Source organism: Dipodomys merriami, unplaced genomic scaffold (assembly GCF_024711535.1).
Source record: "Dipodomys merriami isolate MVZ:Mamm:240054 unplaced genomic scaffold, mDipMer1.0.p SCAF_16, whole genome shotgun sequence".
Lineage (NCBI taxonomy): Eukaryota > Metazoa > Chordata > Mammalia > Rodentia > Heteromyidae > Dipodomys > Dipodomys merriami.
Window position 1 is genome coordinate 13,441,684 of NW_027202937.1, and position 25,747 is coordinate 13,467,430.

The following is a 25,747-nucleotide window of genomic DNA, read 5'->3' on the forward strand; positions in this document are numbered from 1 at the left end:
CTCAGTTCCAATCCCAGTGCTGCCAAAACAAAGTCTTTTATGAGGGTCTGTACTATTTAGGCCTATTACTACTTTATCATTATATAATATAGTAAGACACAAATTTCAGAGTTCTTATGGTGACAACAAAGTAGTACTTATCTCGTATTCATTCATGAGTCTTTTAATCCATGATTGTCTCAACTTTAGTTAAGACTTTGAGACTACTTAGGTTTTTTTACCTAGACCTATGGAATTGCAGAGCTGGTGTGAATTGTGACAAATTTAGCAATATTTATTTGCAATGGAAGTTCATAAAATAAATGAATCACTTGTGATCCTTTTGCCTTGATTTGGTATTTAGCTTTTATATAGAAAGGTAATATTAATTAAACTTTCATATTTTCTGTTATCTGATACCTTTCATTAAAAGTCCACACTTTTAATTATTTTAGTAAATTATCATTTTGTTAGGATACCTTGCTAAAATAGAAAAATAGTATTTTTTTCCTCTGTCATTTCATAATTGATGAAATGGGAAGAATCAGGCAGTAGATAATCATTCATTGACCAGAAAACAACACAGTAATGGTTCACTTCACATATAGTGAATGTGATATAGAATGCTGTTGATATCTTTACTTTCCACATTTACTTCTTTTAGAGCTATCTTTAAAAACAGTTCACTAACCAATAAGCCTACAGAAAAAATTTAAATTTTGTGGTCCTGATGTGTGATTAGTATTTCTACCCAACCCTACCAATATCTTTGGAAGTTGTGTTCTTTATTAATAATCATGGTATATTAACTAACTTCAAATAAGTTAGTTCATTCACTAATTTCAATAATCTAAGTATAAAAAATATAATAGGTCTGATGAACACTATAATTTATACTGGTAACTGTTTACCTGGGTTTGTCTAACTTTAGTTTCTCTTTGGTATAAGTCTTTCCTGCATTTAGGATAAAAACTAAATATATCCACTATGTGATTCTCCTTTTACTTACCTGAATTAAATGTATATAATTAGATTATTATGACAGGGATAATATCCTTTCAATATGCTAAACTTCTATAAGTAGCACTTTTGTCAGCTGATTAGCCTAATCTCATACTGTAGAATAATAAATGGTTTGAAAAGGTACATGATAACCATAAATAATAATAATAATAATAATAATAATAATAATAATAATAATAATAATAATAATAATAAAGTTAAATGTCCTCTTCAAGAGAAGTTTCTTTTCTGACCAAGACAATATATCAACACATATTAGGAGCTATGGACACATCAGATGAATTATTGCTTGAAAAATGAAGTCAATAGGACTCCATCCAATAAGCCAGGCATGAAGGGCATTTTTGCATCCTAGCTATATGCAGAAGGACATAAGTAGAAGGATCGTGATCTGAGGCTCATCTTGGAAAAACTCAAGACTCTACAAGCAAAACAGAGCTGGGAGCATTATTTAAGTGGTATGGTGGCTGTCCAGTAAGCATGAGAGTTAACAGCCCAGTACAATAAATAAACAAATAAGTAAATAAATAAATGGAAGGCAAAGACAAAAGTTAAATTAGTTTGCATTTTTTGGTTAGTTGCTAAATTATTTTTACTGCTTTATGTGATTTTTATTTCTTTCACTAAGGTTTTGTCTGGGAATTCTATAATAATATTTGATGCCTTGAAGGACCTGGAAACCTTACCATATAATAACCAGAGAAACCAAAAATTATTAGACAGACTAAAGATCCAAGTGACAATTAATGAAGTGGTACTAAAAGACCACTACAAACAATTGATGAAACAGAGTTTTTTTAAGATAAATAAGATTGACAAACAACAAAACTAACAAAAAAGAGACAGAGAAAGCAAATTAATAAAATCAGAGGAAAAGGATATTACAACACACAAAATTCAGAAAATCAGGGAACATTTGTAAAATTTATGTTTCAATAAACTTGAAAATCTAAAGGAATGCATACATTTCTTCTAGCTGCATATGCACTATCAAAAATAAAGTGAAATTATTTTGATAAATATTATTTTATATGATCATATATATGCACATTGCTATTGAGCCTTTGTGGTTTTCTCCTAAGATTAACTTCCTTGGTCTCACTGTGTGAATGTCTAGAAACCTGTTTAATTTATCACATCCCAGTGAATAATTTTTTTTGTCTTTTGCCATCCAGTGTGTTTACTTGTAGATGTACAGACATGTTCTATTTTCCACAAATGAAGGAAACCTTGCAGCCTATGTTTCTTGGTTTGGGCTTACTTTGCATAATATAATTTTTTCCAATTCTTTTTGTTAATTTTCTTTTATTGTCAAGATGACATACAGATGGTTTACAGTTACATAAATAACGTAGTGAGTACATTTCTTGTTGAACTTGTTGCTCCTTCTCTCATTTTTCTCCCATTCTCCCTCCCCCTCAAACTCCTCTCCCACAAATTGTAAAATTCATTTCCAACATATTGTCTTATGATTCTCACTGTTGCATTGGCTTGCCTTTTGTCCTTTGTCCTTTTCATTGCTATTGTTGTTTTAAATGTTCTATGTGATTTCTTAGTTCTTTTGTGGTTTTTCCCTATGGTTTATCCTCTGTTGTCACTGTACTTGATTTTGGTACCTTAGGTATTATATATACATATATATATATATATATATATATATATATATATATGTTGATCTAAATTAGGGGAGGGAAGGGGAACAACAAATGATGAGTCCACGTCTTTTTTTATTTAAATTTAATTGTAGAGGTGACGTACAGAGGGGTGAAAATTACCTAAGTCAGGTAATGAGTACATTTCTTTTTTGAACAGTGTTATCCCATTCTCTCATTTTCTCACACCCCTCACAACCCTCTTCCCCTCCCAAGTTGTAAAGTTCATTTCCAACATAATGTCTCATGAGTATCTCTGTTGAATTGCTTCACCCTTTGTTCCATTCTTTCTGTGATTCCCCTTGCCTTTCCTAAATCAGATAAAAATATATACGACAAAAGGTACAGAAATCAAAAACAGTGACAAAAGAGAATAAACAAAAAGAAAAAAACTGAAAACAGTGCAACTAAAAACCTCTTGTTTCCATTTCTTGGAGTTTCTTTCAATAAGCATCACTTTATATGGCTATGAAGCCATTGTGATCCTTTCCTAAGAATATCCTCCTATGTCTCAATGTGTGCATGTCGAGAAACCTATATAATTTATCATGTCCCTGTATATTTTTTTCTTTTACCATCTAAGGTGTTTACTTGTAGATTTATAGGCACATTCTAGTTACCACAAATGAGGAAAACCATGCAACCTATACTTCTTTGGTTCTGGCTTACTTTCCTTAATATAATTTTTCCAAGTCTTTCTATTTCCTTATGAATGGTACAATATCTTTTTTCTGAGATGAAAGATGTTTAATTATTTTTATGTTTACTTGTTGCTGTTTTTTTCTTAGCTATTGTCTTGTTTGTGAGTTCGTTTGTTTTTAGGAAGGCAAAGGTGTCACAGAAAGGGTAGGACAAAGGATTAACAAATGTAGCAGTGGTACTCAATAGACACTAGCTATACATATTGAGGGTGGGTACAGGGAGAAAAAACCTGGGAGAGTGAGGGAAAGGAAGGTACTCATTGCCTGACTTGTGTAACTGTAAGCCCTCTGTACATCAACTTTATAATAACAATTAAATATATGTACATATATGCATATATGTAATGAAGTGAGAGGATATAAAAATTTCAACAGGTCAATAATAAGCAATAACATTGAAGTATTAATAATAACAAGTTTCCCAGAAAGAAAATCTCAAAAGTTCACTGCAGAATTCATGTAGTTCTTTAAACAAGAATTTACACCAGTGGTCTACAATCTATTCAATAAAGTGAGAAAGGAATGACACCAAACTTATTCCATATAATCCAGTATTATTCTGACAAGACTAGATAAAACCCAAACAAAATATATTAAACAACAATTTCTTTGATAAACTTAGATGCCAAATTGTTCAACATAATATTTGTAAACAAATTCAACAATGTATCAAAGAAATCACACGCCATGATCAAGTTGGTTCCATTCCAGTGGGTTAGTACATACAAATCAATAAACATGAGTCAGCACCTCATTAGAATCAAGCACATGGTCATCTCAGATGCAAAAAAAGTGCTTGACAATATTCAACCTCCCTTTGTGATAAAAGCCCTGAAAAACTAGGAATGAAGGGACATCCCTCAAAATAATGATGCGCTAACAACAAATGTGCAACCAACATTATAGAGAACTCAGAAAAACTGATAGAACTTCCTCTAAAATTGAAAGTGACACAAGGGTGCCAACTCTCTACTTATGTTTAACGTACTTGAATTCTTAGCAGGAACAGTAAGGAAAGAAAAAGAGAACTGAAACAAATAGGAAAAAAAAGAAGCCACATAATCTAGTTTTAGATTATCTAATCCCACACTTAAAAGACCCAGTGGATCACACCTATTATCCTAGCTACTCAGAAGGCTGAAATTTGACGATTGCACTTCAAAGTAAGCCGAGGCAGAAAAGTCCATGAGTCTCTTATCTACAGAAAAGCTGAAAGTGGAGTTTGTCCCAACTAGTAGAGACCTAACCTTGAGAACAAAAAGCACAAGGACAGTGCCCAGGCCCTTAGTCCAAGCTCCAGGACTGTCAAAAAAAAAAAAAAGGCCCCAAAACTGCTCTTAGAAAGCTCTTAGAAAAAAAAAAAAGAAAGAAAGAAAGCTCTTAGATCTGATGAATACTTGACAGAATAGCAAGATATGTATATAAAACTAGTGGTTATTAGGAAAATGAAAGTCAAGACCACCATTACATTGATGCATGTATGCCTCTAGTTGGAAATAATTTAAAGGTCTACAGTATCATGTGTTGGAGGAAATTAGAGTGGGAGATAATGTATACATATTGAAGATAATACAGGCAGCATAACTGATAAAGACTGCTTTGCCAGGAAATGAGTAAAGTTTAGTATTTACCTATTCCAGAACTCAGAAATTCCTATCTTATGTACCCAAAAGACATTGTTGCCTATGTATCCCAAGAGAAATAGAGACATGCACTAAATTGTTCAGCAATGACTTTCAGCAATTCAAAATGAATTCCAAGGTCTAATCCTGAGACTGTAATTATAAGACTTTTGAAAGAAATCATAAAGGAAAAGTTCCAGATCGTGGGTCTTGACAAGGAATATAAGTCCAAAAGCACAATGGCAAATGGCAATGGCATACATTAGCAAGAAAATAATTAAACAAATAAAATTATTTTAATTTATTATAATAAGCTCTTAATGCACATGGACAAGCTGTGAAAATTAAATTTGCCAACCTTACCAAACTGATCTATAAGATATGCCCTTTCTCTAAGGATAAGTTAATAAACTCAGATACAGTCATTAATTTGGACTGTTTCCTTCAAATAGTTTCGAGAGAGAAGAAACTAAATGTTTTGGTTAACTGAAGAATTTGCAGTCTGCAAGATAATGAGTCCATTGAGAACAGGACTGGAATATGGTTAACTCTACTGTGTGTTCAGCGGAGCTACTAGTATAAAAGGGAAATTGTTTGAAGCAAATTTAAAGTCATTTCTCTGACAGAGCATTTCAATCCCTCTTAATTTTCCTAGGCCATTTGTTCCTACTCACTATCCTACTACTGTCCCCAGGATACATAGTCACAGATTCACAGTGAACATTAAATCTCAAGCTAAAACATGTTTTTAAAAGGCACTTTTGTGCAAGGCACCAGTGGCTCACACATATAATCCTAGCTACTCAGGAGACTGAGATCTGAAGATCTCAGTTTAAAGCCAGCCCAGGAAGGAAAGTCCATGACACTCTTATCTCCAATAAACCACCAGAAAATCAGAGGTAGTGCTGTGGCTCAAGTGGTAGAACCCTCACCTTGAGCTGAAGAGCTCAGGGACAGTGCCTAGGCCCAGAGTTCAAGCACCATGACTGACAAACAAAAAAAAAAGGCACTTTTGTTTCACTGTGGGAAGACGAATATAGACATATGACTTAGAACTATATCCAGAGACTACTGCTGTCCAACTTTATACTTTCTGCATTAATTCTGACTAACCTATACACACACACACACACACACACACACACACACATATCATACCAAAAGATTGTATTCATAATCATCTCACTCTAAAACATTGTAGCACATTCAATGACTCGATATCTTTAATGTCTCCAAAATAATACTACCAATTCTTTCTTTTTTATTATTATAAAGGTGATGAATGGGGGTTACCGTTGCATAAGTAAGATAATGAGTACACACTTACCCCCTCCCCATTCCCACCCCCACATCGTTGTAAAGTTCATTTCTAATATAGTGTCTAGTGAGTGTCACTGCCGCATTAGTTCATCCTTTGCCCTGCTGTTTCTGTGATTCTCTTTCTTTTCCACAGATAAGATACGCTTATATACAAAACAAAGGGTACAGAAAGCTAAAACAAAACATACAAATACCTGCAAACAGAACATAATGAGAACCTCTTTTTTAATCTTTATTTCTAGATTTTTTTGGGGGGGGGCCAGTCATGGGGCCTGAACTCTGGGCCTAGGCGCTGTCCCTCAGCTCTTCAGCTCAAGGCTAGCACTCTACCACTTGAGCCATAGCTCCACTTCCGGCTTTTTCTTTTTGCTTATGTGGTGCTGAGGAATCGAACCCAGGGCCTCAGGCATGCAAGGCAAGTGCTCTACCACTGAGCCACCTTCCCAGCCCACTATTTCTAGATTTATTATTTTCAGAAACAGAGCTATAAAACACTATTTTAAATTTACCAACATACATTTTTTTTAAAAACGGATTAATTCTGTCAGTGTGATTGAGAAATATTATCTGTGTAGTTTTAATTTCAAAACCCCTGAAGCGTGAAGCTAAACATCTTTTTCCATGTTTAAGGGGTTTTTACTTTCTGTTTCTAGCATTTCTTGCTCATTTTTTTCCAAAAACAATTCTTACTTTAGAAAATACTTGTATATTAAAAATGGGGGGCTGGGATGTAGCTCAGTGGCAAAGCGCTTGCCTAGCAAGTGCAACGTCCTCGGTTCGATCCCCAGTACCAAAAAAGAAAAGACAAAACAAATGGACATGCAGTAGCCAGGTTCTAGGACTTACACCTATAATCCTAGCTACTGAGGATACTGAGAGCTGAGAGTTGTGATTGAAAGCAAGGGCTAGCAGGAAAGTCCATGAGTCCATAATAAGAACCTTTTGTTTCCAATTCTTGAAGTTCATTTTGATATGTTTCATTATATATGGTCCTATGCACTTAGCCATTGGGCTATTGGGATCCCCTGCAAAGAATATCATAGACATTTCCTGTAGCGCCCACGTCGCAGGGCCCCCACCAAGAAGACCACCGAGAGTCAGACCTTCCGAAATGCAAAAGCAAGGTTTTATTTAGACGGCTGCAGCTGGGCCTCGTCCTACACTCTGACACAGCGGAGCCTAGGAGGAGAGCCCTGAGCTAAAGATTTGCAGGGCTTATACAGGCAAACAACCAGGTGTTTGGATTACCAACACGTGTTGTTCTGCTAGCTGAGATAAACAAGCAACAAATGGTCACTGCCTCAAAAATGGAGTTACTTTAACCCTTCATTACTAGGCATTAAAAATGAGAGAAACCATACAACCTGAATTTCTTTGGCCCTGGCTTGCTTTGCTTAATATATTTTTTTCCAGGTCTTTCCATTTCCTTATGAACTGGCAATGCCATTCTTTCTGATGGGAGCATACAATGCCATTATGTATATATACCACATATTTTTTATCCATTCATCTACTGAGGGGCATCTAGGTTGGTTACATATCTTAACTATGATAAATAATGCTGCAGTGAACATGACTGTGCTAACAGCTTTAGTATGGCCTTGTTTGTGGTCATTTGGGTAAATACACATACCAATTCTTTTATATTCAATTTTCAGCAATCAGACACTTTGATTTTTTAAAGTGATTCTACTTTTACAAGAGCCATCCATTTCTTGTGATTAATAATACCTTCATTATAAACTTATTTTTAGTTTTACTGAGACTCCTTTAGATTTGTCACAAAAGTTACTTTATATCTTTATATCCAAAGAAACATTTGATTTTATTGGTATTATTTTCATAATTCAATACTAGTAATGTTAATAAAATAATTCAAAATAAAATGCTAATATTAATACTAACAAAAAACTAATAATAAACACACTAAAATAAAGGAATAAATCAGTAGGTAAGTGAACATGCAAATATCTTAAGGGTTTTTTGTTTTGTTTCATTTTGTTGTTTTGTCCATCATGGGGCCTGAACTCTGGGCCTGGGAGCTGTCCCTCAGCTCTTCAGCTCGATATTAGCGCTGTATCACTTGAGTCCCAGCTCTACTGCTGGCTTTTTCTGCTTATGTGGTGCTGAGGAATCAAACACAGGGCCTTATTCAAGTAAGGCAAGCACTCTACCACTGAGCCACCTTCCCAGCCCCAAATATTAACATTTTCTAACTGTTCAATCTTTACTTTTTATTTTTAAATTAGCTTACAGCAGTTGTCCGTCAGCCTTAGGTATGTTCTACAAAGCAAGATTTGAAACTGAGAAATTCTAGGAACTTGCAAAGCAAGGAAATCCATGTCTGTCAGTCTCAGGATACCCTGAGTACAAGTTGCATTCTACTCATAAACTGACATGTTGAATTAAAACTAATTCGTACAAATATTGAGCATAATTCTTTTTTTTTTTTTTTTTTTTGGGTCCGGTTGTGGGGCCTGAACTCTGGGCCTGGGCGCTGTCCCTCAGCTCTTCAGCTCAAGGCTAGCGCTCTACCACTTGAGCTACAGCACCACTTCCGGCTTTTTGCTTATATGGTGCTGAGGAATCGAACCCAGGGCCTCATGCATGCAAGGCAAGCACTCTACCACTGGGCCACCTTCCCAGCCCCGAGCATAATTCTTTTAAAGGAAAGAGCAAACCCAGGGCACAGGGTGCCTCATTATACCCTGCCACAGTGGCAGGTTAGTAGGCCACCACAAAACACAGTTGTGGAGAGCTGCTAGCTGCTTAAATTCCTCAGTGGGTCTGAACCTTAAACCCACAGTCCTATCTGTTTAAACAAAGGGAAAGGACCACTGCAGAAACAAGAGCAAGCCCAGGCCTGCCAGACTGCTCAATGTCCAGCCATCAGCTGTTATCTATGAGTGCTTGCTTCCAGGGCAGGGATAACAACTCTGAACACAGAAATGGCTCCCTCCCACAGGTGATAAACATCTCCAGGTAAGTATTGAAAGATCAGACGACAAGGCAGAACACCTGAGTCCCTCACTTCTCTGCCATCAGTTGCAGACCTCTGTGCCTTGTTTGGTCCTCCACCTCTCATATGGATGTGGGCACATATGACGTTGATATGTATGTTGCCCAATGGGAAACAAAGAGACCTGTGCAGAAAGTGGCAACCTGCCTGGCCCATACTCTACAAAAGCATCATGCTGCCAAGAGCAAATTCTATCACATAAAGAAGCAAAGCTTCTAAGATGTAAGCAGCACAGAAGGAGAAAACTATATGAACCAATCCCACCACCAACCCTCATATAACACCAACCATAAACAAAGAACAACAAGAGACTCCTACCTACTTTTTCTCTATCTGAGTGGTACCTGGTGCTCTGAGAATGTGGGGGAAAGTTGGGTAGCTGAGCTATCCCCTAACTGAGGGATGAGAAACTGTACAACAAACTTGCCCCCTCACAGAACTGCCTGAATAATGGGAACGCTTCCACTGCAAGATTATAATAAAGCGCCGACATTATTACTTCATAATAATCAACAAATGAACAATAATGTTTACAAAAGCATTATAAATATTTTCAAGAGTTAGGATGATCCAAGTAAATATCACAATGAATTCCAAGAGAACACAAATTAGCAACTGAATGACATAAAGAATAAAAGGCAAAATATGAAAGATGAATTCAACAAAGATTAGAAATCCTGAAAAAGAATCAGATTGAAACTCTACATGTGAAAACTCACTAAGTAAAATAGAATACTCATTTAGTAGACTGTCCAGTGAATTAGGAGAAATTGAAGACAGGACATCAGGTTTGAAGACCAGGTGATATGTTAAAACAGTCAGATTAAGGGCTGGGAATGTGGCTTAGTGGTAGAATGTTTGCCTGGCATGCATGAAGCCCTGGGTTCCATTCCTTAGTACCACATAAACAGAAAAGGCTGTGGCTCAAATGGTAGAGTGCTAGCCTTGAGGAAAAGAATCTCAGGGACAGTGCCCAGGCCCTGAGTTCAAGCCCCAGAACTCACCAAAAAAAAAAAGTCAGATTAAGAAAAAAATACAAATGTTATAGGATGAAAAGTGCAAGCTAAAAGGATAGAAACCATTTCAATACAACAATTTTTAAAAATTAAAACATTAAAAAATAAAAGAATTGAAGTCAATTTCCAAAATCTTGAGACATAGACATACAGAAGGTTTTCAGAACTCAAGATATAAGAGCAGAAATAAAACATCCAGCGATATGTTGCAGGTAGAACATTCAAGCAAAGAAAAAAATATTGAGGGTTGGGAAAAGGAATCAAGAAGCCACATGTTAATACAAACCTATGCAAGCTATACTATATTTTATGACAGTAATATAAGGATGGAATAGTGATATAGTTAAGCCATGAAATTAAATAATTGTCTAGCTAGATTATTCCATCCTTTACAACAGAAGGTAAAATAAAAGAGCCTTCCATAATCAATCAAAACTGATGGAATTCCTGGTCACTATACTAGCATTTAAAAGAATTGTAAACACCTAAAAGGACGCAACCAGGAAAATATGGGAAAGAATAAATCCTAGTAGATGGTTTGATAAGCAAGTTAGAATCAGGAAAGAGCCAAAATTTTTTTTTAAATCACCATGAATAACATGTAATACTATCTTTAAGTAATAACTTTAAATGTTAATGAATTCAGATCTTCAAAAAGAATCGGGCTGGGAAGGTGGCTCAGTGGTAGAGCACTTGCCTTGCATGCTTGAGGCCCTGGGTTCAATTCCTCAGCACCACATAAGCAAAAAGAAAAAAGCTGGAAGTGGCGCTGTGGCTCAAGTGGTAGAGCGCTAGCCTTGAGCTGAAGAGCTGAGGGACAGCGCCCAGGCCCAGAGATCAGGCCCCACGATCCGACCCAAAAAAAAATAAAATAAAATATATTTATATATACAGTCTAGCAGGCTGGATTAAAATACAAGGCCTTGGGAAGGTGGCTTAGTGGTAGAGTGTTTGCATAGCATGCAGGAAGCCCTGGGTTCTATTCCTCAGCACCACATAAACTGTAAAGGCCTGAAGTGGACAAGTGGCTCAAGTGGTATAGTGCTAGCCTTGAGCAAAAGAAGTTTGGGGACAGTGCCCAGGCCCCGAGTTCAAACCCCAGTACTGAATAAAAAAGGCTTAGGCCTCTAGTTGCTTATAGGAAACACACCTCACTGACAACAGACAAAGTCTCAAATCAAGATGATGGAAAAAGAAATTTCCAAGAAAATACAGCCCAAACCCAAGAAAGAGTAGTTATACATACAGATGAAAAAGAAAGTTTCACAAGTCGTTTAAATAAGGATACAGGTGGACCCGTTGCAACAATGAGAAGTACAAGTTGTTATGTCGAAAACGAACTTTACAACTTTGGTGGGGGAGGATTGGGTGGGGAGGGGGGCAGGGGGAGGATGGGAAGGGGAAACAAAGGAGGAGGCTACAATGATAAGAAATGTACTCATAAACCGGGTGCTGGTGGCTCACGCCTGTAATCCTAGCTACTCAGGAGGCTGAGATTTGAGGATCGAGGTTCAAAGCCAGCCCGGGCAGGAGAGACCGTGAGACACTTATCTCCAATAAACCACCAGAAAACCGGAAGTGGTGCTGTAGCTCAAGTGGTAGAGCTCTCGCCTGGAGCTGAAGAGATGAGGGACAGTGCCCAGGACCAGAGTTCAAGCCCCACGACCGACAAAAAAAAAAAAAAGAAATGTACTCATTATCTTGCCCATGTAATTGTAACCCCTCTGTACAGTATTTTCACAATAAAAATAAATAAAAATTTTAAAAAAAGAAAAAGAAAGTTTCAAAATGAAATTAGTCAGAAAACAGAAAAAAACAATTTGATATTGATATAGGGAATAATCCATCAAAAGAAAATAATTTACACACTGAATTTTGAGACAATCAATTTCATTAAGCAAATATTACTGAATGTAAATGCACAAATAAATCATTACAGAATGATAATGAACCATCACATTGTCTGTCTCACAAATAGGCCATCCAAGCCAAAAATGGAGAAACCTCCAAATGACATATTATATTACATATAATATAATATATTACATATAATGTGATTAAACTTTACACAATGTACATGTGTATGTGTACATGTACATTTGATGTTGAAGGGTAGCTCAATAATGTGCATATTTTCTTCTTTTTATGTGTCTACACAACCTTAATTTAAAATAATATTGCACTGCACACACACACACACACACACACACACATACACACACACACACACACACACACACACACATATACACACAAGCTTATATGAGCCAGGTGCCAGTGGATCTCACGTGTAATCCTACCTACTCTGCAGGCTGAGGTCTGAGGATCAAAGTTCAAAGCCAGCCTGGGTAGGAAAGTCTGTAAGACTCATATCTGCAGTTAACCACCAAAAAGCCAGAAGTGGAACTGTACCTCAAGCAGGAGAGTGCTAGCCTTGAGCCAAAGACCTCAGGCACAGCATGCAGACCCTGAGTTCAAGGTCAGAATCAGTACGCATGCACACACAAACACACACGCACACACACACACACACACACACACACACACACACACACACACACACACACAAGGCCTAGATGATGATAATGACTATGAGAAGATGGGTCTTAGTTTAGTTAGATAGTCAATGAATACCTCATCAAATAAAAGATATCTAAACAAGAGTTTCAACAAGAAACACCACTTGGAAATTCAATCTTCCAGGCCAAAATGAAATCACTACAAACATCTTTTAAATCCTTCTTCTCTGGAAAGTCAAAGGGATTTTTTTTACTGTGTTAGAAGGAGAGACAAATGAATTAGTCCTCAAAAGTCATGGCAAAGAATCTGAACTTTATCCTAAGTGATTAGGAAGGCTTGAGAGGTTGCAAATAGGTAAATACAAATATTTTTAAGTAAAAAAGAAAGAAAGAAAATAATTGGTGAGTTTTTGTTGTTTCTTTGTTTTCTGTGCAAGCCAGACTATCCTCCTGCCTCAGCCTCTTGAGTGCTGAGGTTACAGGCATGAACCACAACATGTTTAGTTTTCTCTTTTTATGCCGGTCCTGCAGCTTGAACTCAGAGCCTGAGCTCTGTCACTGAGTTGTTTGGGGGGTTATTTTTGTTTTGTTTGTATGTTTGTTTGCTCAAGGCTAGCATTCTACCACTTCCAACTTTTCTGCTGATTAATTAGAGCTAAGAGTATCAGGGACTTTTCTTCCCCAGCTGCCTGCAGACCAGGATCTGAGAGTTCCACCAACACCAGGCTTACAACACTAGGTTTGTTTGATTTGTTGGTTTGGTTGTTTTTGGATTTGGTTTTGTTTGGTTAGGTTAGGTTAAAATACTTTTGACTTTCATGTGAGGGCTATACTAAAGGGGAAACAAATTAGCTTAGAGATACATAGTAAGAGGCATCTGTGCAATTTAGAAGAAGGTAGCTTGGTTTATATTAATAAAAATGGAGGGGCTGGGAAGGTGGCTCAGTGGTAGAGTGCTTGCCTTGTATGCATAAGGCGCTGGGTTCAATTCCTCAGCACCATATAAGCAGAAAAAGCCAGAAGGGGTGCTGTGGCTCAAGTGGTAGAGCATCAGGCTGGAGCTAGGGACAGCACCCAGGGTCAGAGTTCAGGGCCCACAACCAGAAAAAAAAAAGGGAAAGAAAATTGTAACCCCTCTGTACAGTATTTTCACAATAAAAATCTTATTAAAAATAAACAACAAAAATAAATATTTAAGATTTTAGGGTGAAAAAAGGAACTATGTGTTTCCCACCAAATAGCATAATATTTCTCTTTCCATCAGATGACTAAAATCCCATGATCAAGCTGCATTGTACTCATACACTGGTATGCTGAATAAAACTCCTTGGTGTAAATATGTATAGATAATATGAATGCAAATAAACATCTAAATTTGATTTTAAAAAGAAAAGAAAAGAAAATGACCAGAGTGGGGAAAGGCTCATGTTTTGAAAGTGCAGGCAGGAAGCTGGGCGCCAGTATAATCCTAGCTACTCAGGAGGCTGAGATCTGAGGATCACGGTTCAAAGCCAGCCCTGGCAGGAAAGTTTGTGAGACTCTTACCTCCAATAAAAACCACTAGAAAACCAGAAGTGGTGCTGTAGCTCAAGCGGTAGAGCATTTGCCTTGGGCTGAAGAGTGCAGGGACAGCGCTCAAGCCCAGAGATCAAGCCCTACCACTGATGAGAGAGTGAATGCAGAGAAATAAGGGTTGCACCTAAAGATCTAGCTGGTAATCGGTAGATGCTGCTATCATGTAGTATAGTGAATAAGACTTGAATGATAGCAGGTTTCATATGGTGGAAATCAAGATTTCCATTTTAGCCATGGCCAGATTCATGGTTTTCATTACATCTTTAATTGTAAATGAAATGAGGCCGCTGGAATTATGTTTGACATTCAGTGGGGAGGATTTTTATTTGCAATACATTCCCACCTAGAAAAAGATGAACACTTTTCATTTCTCTGGCATTTGCCTTTCCTTCCCATTCACATTTTGCACCTGCTTTTTATGTTTCTCTATCATCAAGAGCCATCTGCAAGTTCATTTAAAGACTAAAACAAGCACTAAGCATTGGGGACAGTTTCATCTCCTCACCTGAAGTCACATGGTCAAGAAGGAGGAGTCCTGAGGGGAATTTCTACCTGGCCACACTTTGGGGCAAGCAGAGTTGGCAGTGGCATGGCAGGGAAAGCAGGGGAGAGCAGCAGCCATGGAAGGCAAACGCTTAAACAGTATCTGTTTCCACACTGAGGACTCTGCCCTGGTGTAGACGTAGGACATCAAGGTAGCTCAATGTGAACTGTGGTAACGTTAATTTCTAATACCTCTTATAAAATCATGTGCTTGGGCTGGGAAGCATCTATAGAAAGTTAAAGAACAGATTTTAATACCTATGTGTGCTGATTCGACAGATTTCCTCTCAGAAGCCTGAGGGGAGAAAAATATATTGTAAATAAGAAATCTTCCCTTATCTGCATTATAAAGGAAAGGGTAAAATTATTCCTTAGTATAAGCAGAAAATATGAAATCATTTCTTGATCAGAAACTTATAGACAGATTAAACATCATAGAAAGATTAAACAGCAGATGAAGAATTGGAAGCATTTCTTTCTTACTAGTAAACAGATGTGACCAACTTGACTGTCTTCTTCTTGATGAACATGTAAATTGTTCCATGATTGCCTTTTATAGACAATCGTGTAGAGAGTGTTTGTATGACTAGCCTGTCATACATGGATGTAAATAAAGGATAAAATTATAGAAATGAATAAAAAGAAATATTTTGTTCTTGAAGATGGAGGGTTTAGGAAGGACTCAGATTTTTCCAACCATTTATAACTCTTCTAATGTCATACATTAAAATTATCTAAGGATTTTTTTACTTAAAACTTTTATATGGGAGGATGATGTAAAGGTGACATTCATCAAGATTCATTATATTCATAAACTATGTTGTTGAACTCCTTGGTACAACTACTTAAAAATAATAGGAAAATTAAATAATGACAAAAATTTTTAAAGACTTTGATGAAGCAGAAGGATTTCTATCCCTTCCTAGATTTAGCTAAGCATGGGGAAGCTGTTGTAATCATAAAAATTATTCAGGAATTCACAGCATGAAATTTGCTGTAATTTTAAAAAGATTTTCCCTTTTGTTTTTTAATCGGTACTATTAAATGACATTTTTTATTATATTAGTGGGGTTGCCTACTGTTAGACAGTAGGCAAATAACGCCACTAATAAGTCTGTCAAAATAAATATTCATTTCTCTGCTCAGATATTTTAGAACTTAATTGATATATGAGAGGCTGCATCAGATTTTAGAAAACTATTTTTCTTTTTTCAAATTGAATCAATAGAACTGAGGCTTAAATTATTGTTTTTAATTTTCAGAAAAACATGAAGTCACTTTCAAAACAACTATTTTTTTATATTTGTAGTTTAAAGATATTGTACAGAGGGATTACAGTTACATGAGTAAGGTAATGAGTACATTTCCTATTGATTGTTACCCCCTCCTTTGTTTTTCCCCCACCTCCCCTTCTCTCTCCACCTCTCCAACTCTTCCCTCCCTCCCCTCAAGTTGTAAAGTTCGTTTTCAACATAGAGACTTGTACATCTCATTGTTACAATGGGTCAACCTGTGTCCTTGTTTGAACATTTTCAAAACTACTATTTTAACCAGTATTTTAATCAGCTAGTCTTGTAAACATTATATGTTTGAATTATGGCCACAACTTAGAGTAATTTCTTCATAATCTTCAGGAAAACATTTAAAATGCATAGCCAACAGAAAGCAAAACTTCTTATTGTATTCCTATACAGAAAATAAAAGTGCAGAGGTGAGGCACAAGTTTGATATTTTCTTTCAACCAAATATCTTCCCCTAATATTTTTTGAGCTGATTGACATTTTTTAAAAAAAAACTTTCAAAGTATTTTATGTTTACAGTGAGTTTGATATGAAGACATCACCAAAACCTTTGTCAGAAATCTATCACCTCCAAAAGCCCTCTTTGGGTGTGGGTGAGTGGGTGTAGGTGTGGTTTTGGATGTGCTGTGCATGTTGGTGATGATAATGGTGGTGGTGATGATGATGATGATGATGATGATGATGATGATGATGATGATGATGATGATGATAATGGTGGTGACAATGTCATTAAGTCTACCTTCCTCTCAAACTTGTAAATGCTAACCCAGCACCAGTGGCTGGTACCTATAATCCTAGCTACTAAGGAAGAGAGCTCAGAGGGTCAAAGTTTAAAGCCAGCCCAGACAGCCTCCTATCTCCAATTAATCACCAAAAAAGATGGAAGTGGAGCTGTGGCTCAAAAGCAGAGCACAGAAACTCAGGATCCGAGCCCAAACTATGAGTTTAGGCCAAATAGGAGAGGAAGGGGGGAAATGGACTTTTAAATGCCCAAAGTAGTACTGAATGAAGCCTTCTCTTGTTATTGTCCTTCAGGTGGGAGATTGTCTTCATAGGTACCTCTGTGTGATGGGTAGCTCTGGCAGTGATCCACTGGTCATCTAACCAATTGCTATAGGTTGTTTTTTTTTTGTTTTTTTTTTTTTTGTCAGTCGTGGGGCTTGAACTCTGGGCCTGGGCGCTGTCCCTCAGCTCTTCAGCTCAAGACGAGCGCTCTAACACTTGAGCTACAGCGCCACTTCTGGTTTTCTGGTGATTTATTGGAGATAGGAGTCTCACGGTCTCTCCTGCCTGGGCTGGCTTTGAACCGTGATCCTCAGATCTCAGCCTCCTGAGTAGCTAGGATTACAGGCATGAGCCACCAGCGCCCGGCTGCTATAGGTTTTGGCAGCTCTGAGATGCTCACTTGAGTCTAAGGGCACTGGATCTGTACAGAGCTAGTGAGTGACGCTAATCTCCTTTCAAAAACAGATCCGTGTTTTAAATTACTTTCAGCAAACTGAATATGGTCTTTGGTATTACATAGATTTTAAAAAATCACATTTTTGGGCTGGGAATGTGGCTTAGTGGTAGAGTGCTTGCCTAGCAGGCATGAAGCCCTGGGTTCAATTCCTCAGTACCACATACACAGAAAAGGCTGGAAGTAGCTCTATGGCTCAAGTGGTAGAGTGCTAGCCTTGAGCAAAAAGAAGCTCAGGGACAGTGCTCAGTCCCTAGGACTGACAAAAAAAAAATTTTAATTACATTTCATGTTCATCTGTCATTTAATTACTACCACATTCAGCTTAGATCCAAAACATGAGTCTAAGTTTTTAATGTAAAATCATGCTAACTAGTTACTGAATGTGATTTTTCATTCCTATATATGCCTTTTCATCATTAAACAATATATCTTTAGATATAGGACATGTTTTGGGTGTTAAGAGGGGAATGTAAATAGCTTGTCTGCTTTAAGATTTCTAAACTAGCTAGGAACGTGTAGCTCCCACCTGTAATCCTAGCTACTCAGGAGGCTGAGATCTGGGGATCACAGTTCAAACACAGCCCAAGGAAGGAAAGTCTGTGCGACTCTTCAATTAATTACCAGAAAACCAGAAGTGGAGTTGTGGCTCAAAATGGTAGAGTGCTAGCAAAACAGCTCAGGGACAGAGCCCAGGCCCTGCATTTAGGCCCCATGACTGACAAAAAAGAAAAGCGTTTTTTTTAGGCTAGCAACAAGGGAGAATACTAAACATTTATATTGAATGAATTTGATTTATTCTAATAATAATTTTGATAACTAAAATTTATTCAAGCACACTATGTTACAAGCACTATGCTGAGCCCCTTTTATTTATTACTAATCTGGTTTTTCACTCCTAATCTGAGCACCCTTTTTTATTTGAGAAAATGCTGAGTTCAGCAGTGTTTTGTATCTTTCTCTGTGGTCACATAGCCATGTAATGGGCAAAGGGAAGACAGAAGCATAAGTTCTTATCCTCTATGTTATACTGACTCACTGGAAGAAGTCCTCATACATGGTATTACAAATCAAACAAAAGAAATCTATATTTTCTAGTATCTCTCTTTGCACAAGAAGCATTTTAGAGGTTTCAAAATAAAGGTTATCCAGAAAATGAGTTTTTTTATTTTAATATATATTTATTGTAAAGATGCTGTATAGAGGGGTTACTGATACATAAGTAAGGTAAAGAGCACATTTTTTATTGAACATTGTTACCCACTCCTTTGCTTTTCCCCTACCATCCCTTCCCTTCCCACCTCCCCAAATCCTTCCTCCCCCACAAAGTTGTAAAGTTTGTTTTCAACATACTGTCTTATACATCTCATTGTTACAATGGGTCAACTTGTTGTATCTTTATTTCAGCATTTTTTATTTCCCTTCCCCTCGACAAATTAAAAAAATGTATATACAAATGCAGAGTACTTGCTTTGTATGTCCCTCTCCCATGGTATAACCCCTGCTTTCATTGTATTTGATGTTGGTATAATTTGTGGAGGGGAAGGGCAAAAACAAACCGTTTAAATAGGGATACAGATGGACCCATTGCAACAATTAGATGTACAAGTTATGTGGAAAACGACCTTTACAACTTTGGCTGGGGAAGGGGGGGGGAGGGAGATGGGAAAGGATGGGAAGGGGAAACAAAGGAGGAGGCAACAATGCTTGATAAGCAAGGTACTCATTACCTTGCCAACGTAATTGTAACCCCTCTGTATGGTATTTTCACAATTAAAAAAATGCAGAGTACTGGAATCAAATACAGTGACAACAGGGGTTCTACCATGGGGAAGAACATACAAGAGAAACAAAAAAAAATCACATAGTGCATTATAAGTATGTTAAAAACAAGAGCAACAAAGATAAAACCTTCATGTCCCTATCTTGGGGTTCAGGAAATAAGTTGTAAAATGTTTTCTTTAAAAAAAAACTGATGGGGAGGGAGGATCAGATAAGGGGAGGTGGGGGGAGGATGGGAAGGGATGGAAAGGGGAAACAAAGAGGAGGCAACAATGCTTGATAAGAAATAAACTCGTCAGTGCTTGGTTAGAAATGTACGCATTATCCTGCCCATGTAATTGTAACACCTCTGTACAGTATGTTCACAAATAAAATTAAATTAAATTAAAAAAAAAAAGAAATAAACTCGTTATCTTGCCCATGTAATTGTAAGTCCTCTGTATGGTATTTTCACAATAAAAAATAAATAAATAATAAATAAATAAACTGATATAAGGCAAATAATGTAAATGGGCAGAAGATTTTGGGAGCTAAGAACAAGGAGGACACAGGAGCCAAAGAATGCAGGTTGCAGGGCTCAGGTGGCTCATACCTGTAATCCTAGCTACTCAGGCACTTGAGCTCTGAGGGTTTGAAGCCAGCCTGGGCAGGAAAGTCCGTGAAATTTCTATCTTCAATTAACCACCTAAAAAGCTGGAAGTAGAGCTATGGTTCCAGTAGTAGAGCACTAGATTTGAGAAGAAGAAAAAATAAGCTAAGACAACACCCCCAGAACCTAAGTTCAAGCCCGAGGACCAGCGCACACAAAATAACAAAAAAAAAGTGTTATTAAAAGAATGGAAAGCAGATGATAATTTTCAGTGTGTGGGAAACAAGCCTATTGATTTTTGTAATAGGATAAAGGCATGATAAGGATATAATGTGGATAATAAGCCTATTGAATTTTGTAATAGTATAAAGGCATGACAGGGAAATAAACTGTAAACACTATCAGCAGCAGCTAGAAAAGAGATTGTCTGAAGTATGGATTAAGATAGTGGTGGTGCATTTTTTAACCGCTTTGCATTAAAATTTCCAAGATTTAGTGATAAGAAACATTTAGGATGAGAAAAAAAGCCTAAGGACAAATATCAGACCTCCTACTTAATAAGCTTGGTGATCGAAGATTCTATTCACTAAGGTATAGGAAAGCAGGAATTGTTTCTTTCACTCTGACAGTAGCTTACTTTTAAAAGTATATGCACTAACCAATAAAAGAATATATTCACTCTTTCATGCTAACTAGCTTCCTTAAAAAATATATCATAAGGTCATATCTTTTAGAACTATGTCAATTCCAAGGTTTCAAATTTGCATGTCACAAAATTTATATTCTAGGTAAGAGTAAATTCTAACCTTTAACAGACTGATATAACAGAATCTACAACAGATGCATTGCTTGACAGATATTTTCAACTTTTCTCTCTTAGTATTTTTCCAGTATGATGTAATTTACTGACCTAATTGCTTCTTTTTTTTTTAGTTCTATGTTTTAGCAGGTTATATTTAGAGAGCCTACATGAACAAATTATTTCTTCTTCTGATGTTCTTCTCCTCCTGCTACAATTACTTTCCTTTTCCTTCTCTTAATCCTCCTCTTCTCCATCTAGGGTACAGACTTTGAAGGACTATGGGTCAAAGCAATCACAGTGCTTTACATAATTTTATTCTGCTTGGCTTCTCTGACCATCCCAAACTGGAGAAGATCCTGTCAGGAGTCGTCACCATCTTCTACTTTATTACATTGGTGGGGAACACAGCTATCATTCTGGCCTCTCTCCTGGATTCTCATCTCCACACACCAATGTATTTTTTCCTCAGGAATTTATCTTTCCTAGACTTATGTTTCACAACCAGCATTGTCCCTCAGATGCTGGTTAACCTGTGGGGCCCTGAGAAGACAATCAGCTATGTGGGCTGTATCATCCAGCTCTATGTTTATATGTGGTTGGGTTCCATTGAATGTCTTCTTCTGGCTGTCATGTCCTATGATCGTTTTACAGCCATTTGTAAGCCCTTGCATTATTTTGTAATCATGAATCCACAACTATGTCTCAAGATGATTATCATGGTCTGGAGTATTAGTTTGGCCAATTCTGTAGTATTATGCAGTCTCACCGTGAATTTGCCTAGATGTGGAAACAACATTCTGGATCATTTCCTGTGTGAGCTGCCGGCCATGGTGAAGATTGCATGTGTAGACACCACCACAGTGGAAATGTCTGTTTTTGCCTTGGGCATTGTCATTGTCCTCACCCCCCTTGCCCTTATTCTTATATCCTATGGCTACATTGCCAAAGCTGTGCTGAGAATGAAGTCAAAGGCAGGACGGCGCAAAGCAGTGAACACCTGTGGATCTCATCTCACGGTGGTGTCCATATTTTATGGAACTATTATCTACATGTACCTGCAACCAGGTAACAGTGCCTCCAAGGACCAGGGCAAGTTCCTCACCCTCTTTTACACCATTATCACACCAAGTCTCAACCCCCTCATCTATACTTTGAGGAACAAGGACATGAAGGATGCTCTGAAGAAGCTGATGAGGGTTCAACAGGACTCAGCAAAGCTGAAGAGGTCCTCGAAATCATAGAAAATATTAAGGAAATAAAGCAATGCTCTATGCTTTATAATTATCTTTCATTTTTACTGAAACAAATAACCCTCCAATCACATAGATCAATGTATATAATCTTACATACAATCAACTTGTGGGTACAAACAATATTAGAAACATTGTGTTAGATCTTTTATGCCTCCAATTATTTGTATGGCCTCAGGATACACAAATCACTAGGAAATTCTATATTTTCTGAGAATTGAACATACAGGAGTGTTAAACATAAACTTGAATGAATTTAATTTATTCCACAGCCTGCTTTGGTTGTTTTGTTTCTTTACTTTAATGCTAATGCTCATATGTTACAAAATATAGACCTAAATGTTTTCATATTTGGTTTTTACAAAAATGAAATAATAAATGAACAAATTGAAATTAACAAAATGAAATAACAAATGAAATGAATGACTTTGTATATTAAATGTTTCATGATGTTTTCTAAACATTCCATATGTTTGATCTGATTGCGACAGTGTACTCTGTAATTGTCATAGGTCCATCTTAAACAATTCACTGTCTCTTATAAAGTAGGCATAGTGATCTATATATGTAATCCCAGTCTCCTGAGAGTTGGAGATTGGGAAGAGCAAGATTTGAAGTTAGTTTTGGCAAAACGTTAGCAAGACCTCATCTTAATGTTAGTCTCATTCTTAAAGGTAGTTCATTCCTGTAATTCAAGCTAGTTAGGAGGCATTGATCCTCCTAAGTCTGCCTCCTATCACAGTCACTGTTGGGGCCTGAGCAAAAGCACATGAGTCCTGTCTAAAAAGTAACCTAAAATTACCAACAGCCGGGGTATGGTGTAAGTGGTAGAGTGCTTGCCTAACAAGCACAAGGTCCTCAATTCAAATCCCAGTGCTGCCAAAAGAAATAGTCTTTCATGAGGGTCTGTACTATTTAAGCCTATTACCACTTTATCATTATATAAAAAAGTAAGACATAAATTTCAGAGTTCTTATGGTGACAACAAAGTAGTACTTATCTCATATTTATTCATGAGATTTTTATTCCACAATTGTCTCAACTTTAGTAGAAAGTAGAGATGACTAGTTTGAGACCAGCTAGGTTTTTTACATAGACCTATGAATTGTCGAGCTGGTGTGAATTTTGAAAAATTTAGTAATATTTGTTTATAATGGAAGGTCATAAAATAAATGAATCACTTGTGATCCTTTTGCCTTGGTTTGGTATTGAGCTTTTACATAGAAATGTATTTTTTTGTCAGTCCTGGGGCTTGAACTCTGGGCCAGGGCACTGTCCCTCAGCTCTTCAGCTCAAGATGAGCACTCTACCACTGAGCCACAGTGCTGGTTTTCTGGTGCTTTATTGGAGATAAGAGTCTTACGGGCTTTCTTGCCAAAGGTGGCTTTGAACCATGATCCTCAGTTCTCAGCCTTCTGAGTAGCTAGGATTACAGGTGTGAGCCATTGGCACCTGGCTAGAAATGTAATTTTTTAATTAAACTTTTATATTTTCTGTTAGCTGATACCCTTTTTTAAAAGACCACACTTTTAATTATTTTAGAAAATTTTCATTTTGTTAGGATAGCTTGGTCAAACAGAAAAATAATATACTTTCTCCTCTATCACTCATAACTGGTGAAATGTGAAGAGTTATTCAGTAAATAATCATTGACCAGAAAACAACACAGTAATGGTTCACTTCAAATATGCTGAATGTGATATAGGATGCTGTTGATATCTTTACCTTCCACATTTACTTCTTTTAAAGTTGTCTCCAAAATCACCAACCAATAAAGCCAGCCTACAGAAAAAAATTCAAATTTTGTAGTCCTAATGTGTGATTAGTATTGCTATCCACCCCTACCATTATATTTGGAAAGTATGTTCTTACTCTAGTAAGACTGATAACAGATAATGATCATGGCACATTAATTAACTTCAAATAAATGAAGTTAGTTCATTCACTAATTTCAATAATCTAAGTCTAAAAACTATAATAACTATGATGAACGCTACAATGTATACTGGTAATCGTTTACCTGTGTTTGCCTAATTTTAGTTTCTTTTTGGTATAAGTCAAGTCTTTCCTGCATTTAGGATAAAAACTAAAGTAATATTTCCACTATGTGATTCCCCTTTTACTTACTTGAATAAAATGTATATAGTTAGATTATTATGTCAGTGATAATATCCTTTCAATATACTAAATTTCCATAATTAGCACTTATGTGAGCTGATTAGCCTAGTCTCATACTATAGAATAATAAATGGCTTGAAAAGGTAAGCAATAACCATAAATAATAATAATAATAATTAAGTTAAATGTCCACTTCAAGAGAAGTTTCTTTTCTGACCAAGACAATATATCAACACATATGAGGATCTATGGACACATCAGATGAATTATGGTTTGAAAAAAATAAGTTAATAGAGGCCAAGCGCCCATGGCTCATGCCTGTAATCCTAGCTACTCAAGAGTTTAAGATCTCGGGGCTGGGATGGTGGCTCAGTGGTAGAGCGCTTGCCTTGCATGCATGAGGCCCTGGGTTCGATTCCTCAGCACCACATAAGCAGAAAGAAAAACGCTGGAAGTGGCACTGTGGCTCAAGTGGTAGAATGCTAGCCTTGAGCTGAAGAGCTGAGGGATAGCGCTCAGACCCAGATTTCAGGCTCCATGACCAGACCCAAAAAAAAAAAGAGTTTGAGATCTGAGGATTGCATTTCAAAGCCAGCCTGAGCAGGAAAGTCCCTGAGACTCTTATCTCCAATAAACCACTCAGAAAACCAGAAGCAGCACTGTGGCTCAAGTGGTAGAGCACTAGCCTTGAGCTGGAGAGCTGAGGAACGGAGCACCCCGGAGTTCAAGCCCCATGACTGACAAAAAAAAAAAAGTTAATAGTACTTCATCTCAATAAACCAAGCATGAAGGACATTTTTTGTCATCCTAGCTATATGCAAGAGGACATAAGTATAAGGCTCATGATCTGAGGCTCATCTTAGAAAAAAAAAACTTAAGACTGTACAAGCAAAACAGAGCTGGGAGCATTACTCAAGTGATAAATGTGCCTGTCTAGTAAGCATGAGAGTTAATAGGTCAGTATATATATAAATGAACAAATAAATAAGTAAATAAATAAATAAATAGAAGGAAAAGACAAAACTTAAAACAAGTTTGCATTTGTTTGATTTAGGTGCAACACGAATGAATAGATAAGTTATTTTCACTGCTTTATGTGACTTTTATTTCCTTCACTGAGTTTTTTCTGGGAACTCCATAATAATATTTGATGCCTTGAAGCACCTGGAAGCCTTACCAAATAATAACCAGAGAAACCAAAAATTATTAGACAGAATTAATAAAGATCCAAGTGAAAATTAATGACGTGGTACTAAAAGACCACTACAAACAATTGATAAAAGAGTATGTTTTTTGAAAAGATAAATAAGATTGACAAACAACAAAACTAACAAAAAAGAGACAGAGAAAGCAAATTAATAAAATCAGAGGAAAAAGAGGATATTCAACACACAAAATTCAGAAAATCATTAGGGAATATTTGTAAATTTTATGCTTCAATAAATTTGAAAACCTAAAGGAATGAATAAATTTCTTC

General features: G+C 36.8%; 2 protein-coding genes across 2 annotated transcripts in view; one reads left to right on the forward strand and one right to left on the reverse strand.

The window, feature by feature from the left end:
- The window catches only part of LOC138827823 (olfactory receptor 2B11-like), a 41,778-nt gene that overhangs the window by 8,265 nt on the left and 7,766 nt on the right, over positions 1 to 25,747 (reverse strand). The window lies entirely within an intron of this gene.
- On the forward strand, positions 21,181 to 22,143 carry LOC138827821 (olfactory receptor 2W1). Its single transcript, XM_070023434.1, has one exon. It carries the CDS (start codon positions 21,181 to 21,183, stop codon positions 22,141 to 22,143), a length of 963 nt encoding a protein of 320 aa, XP_069879535.1.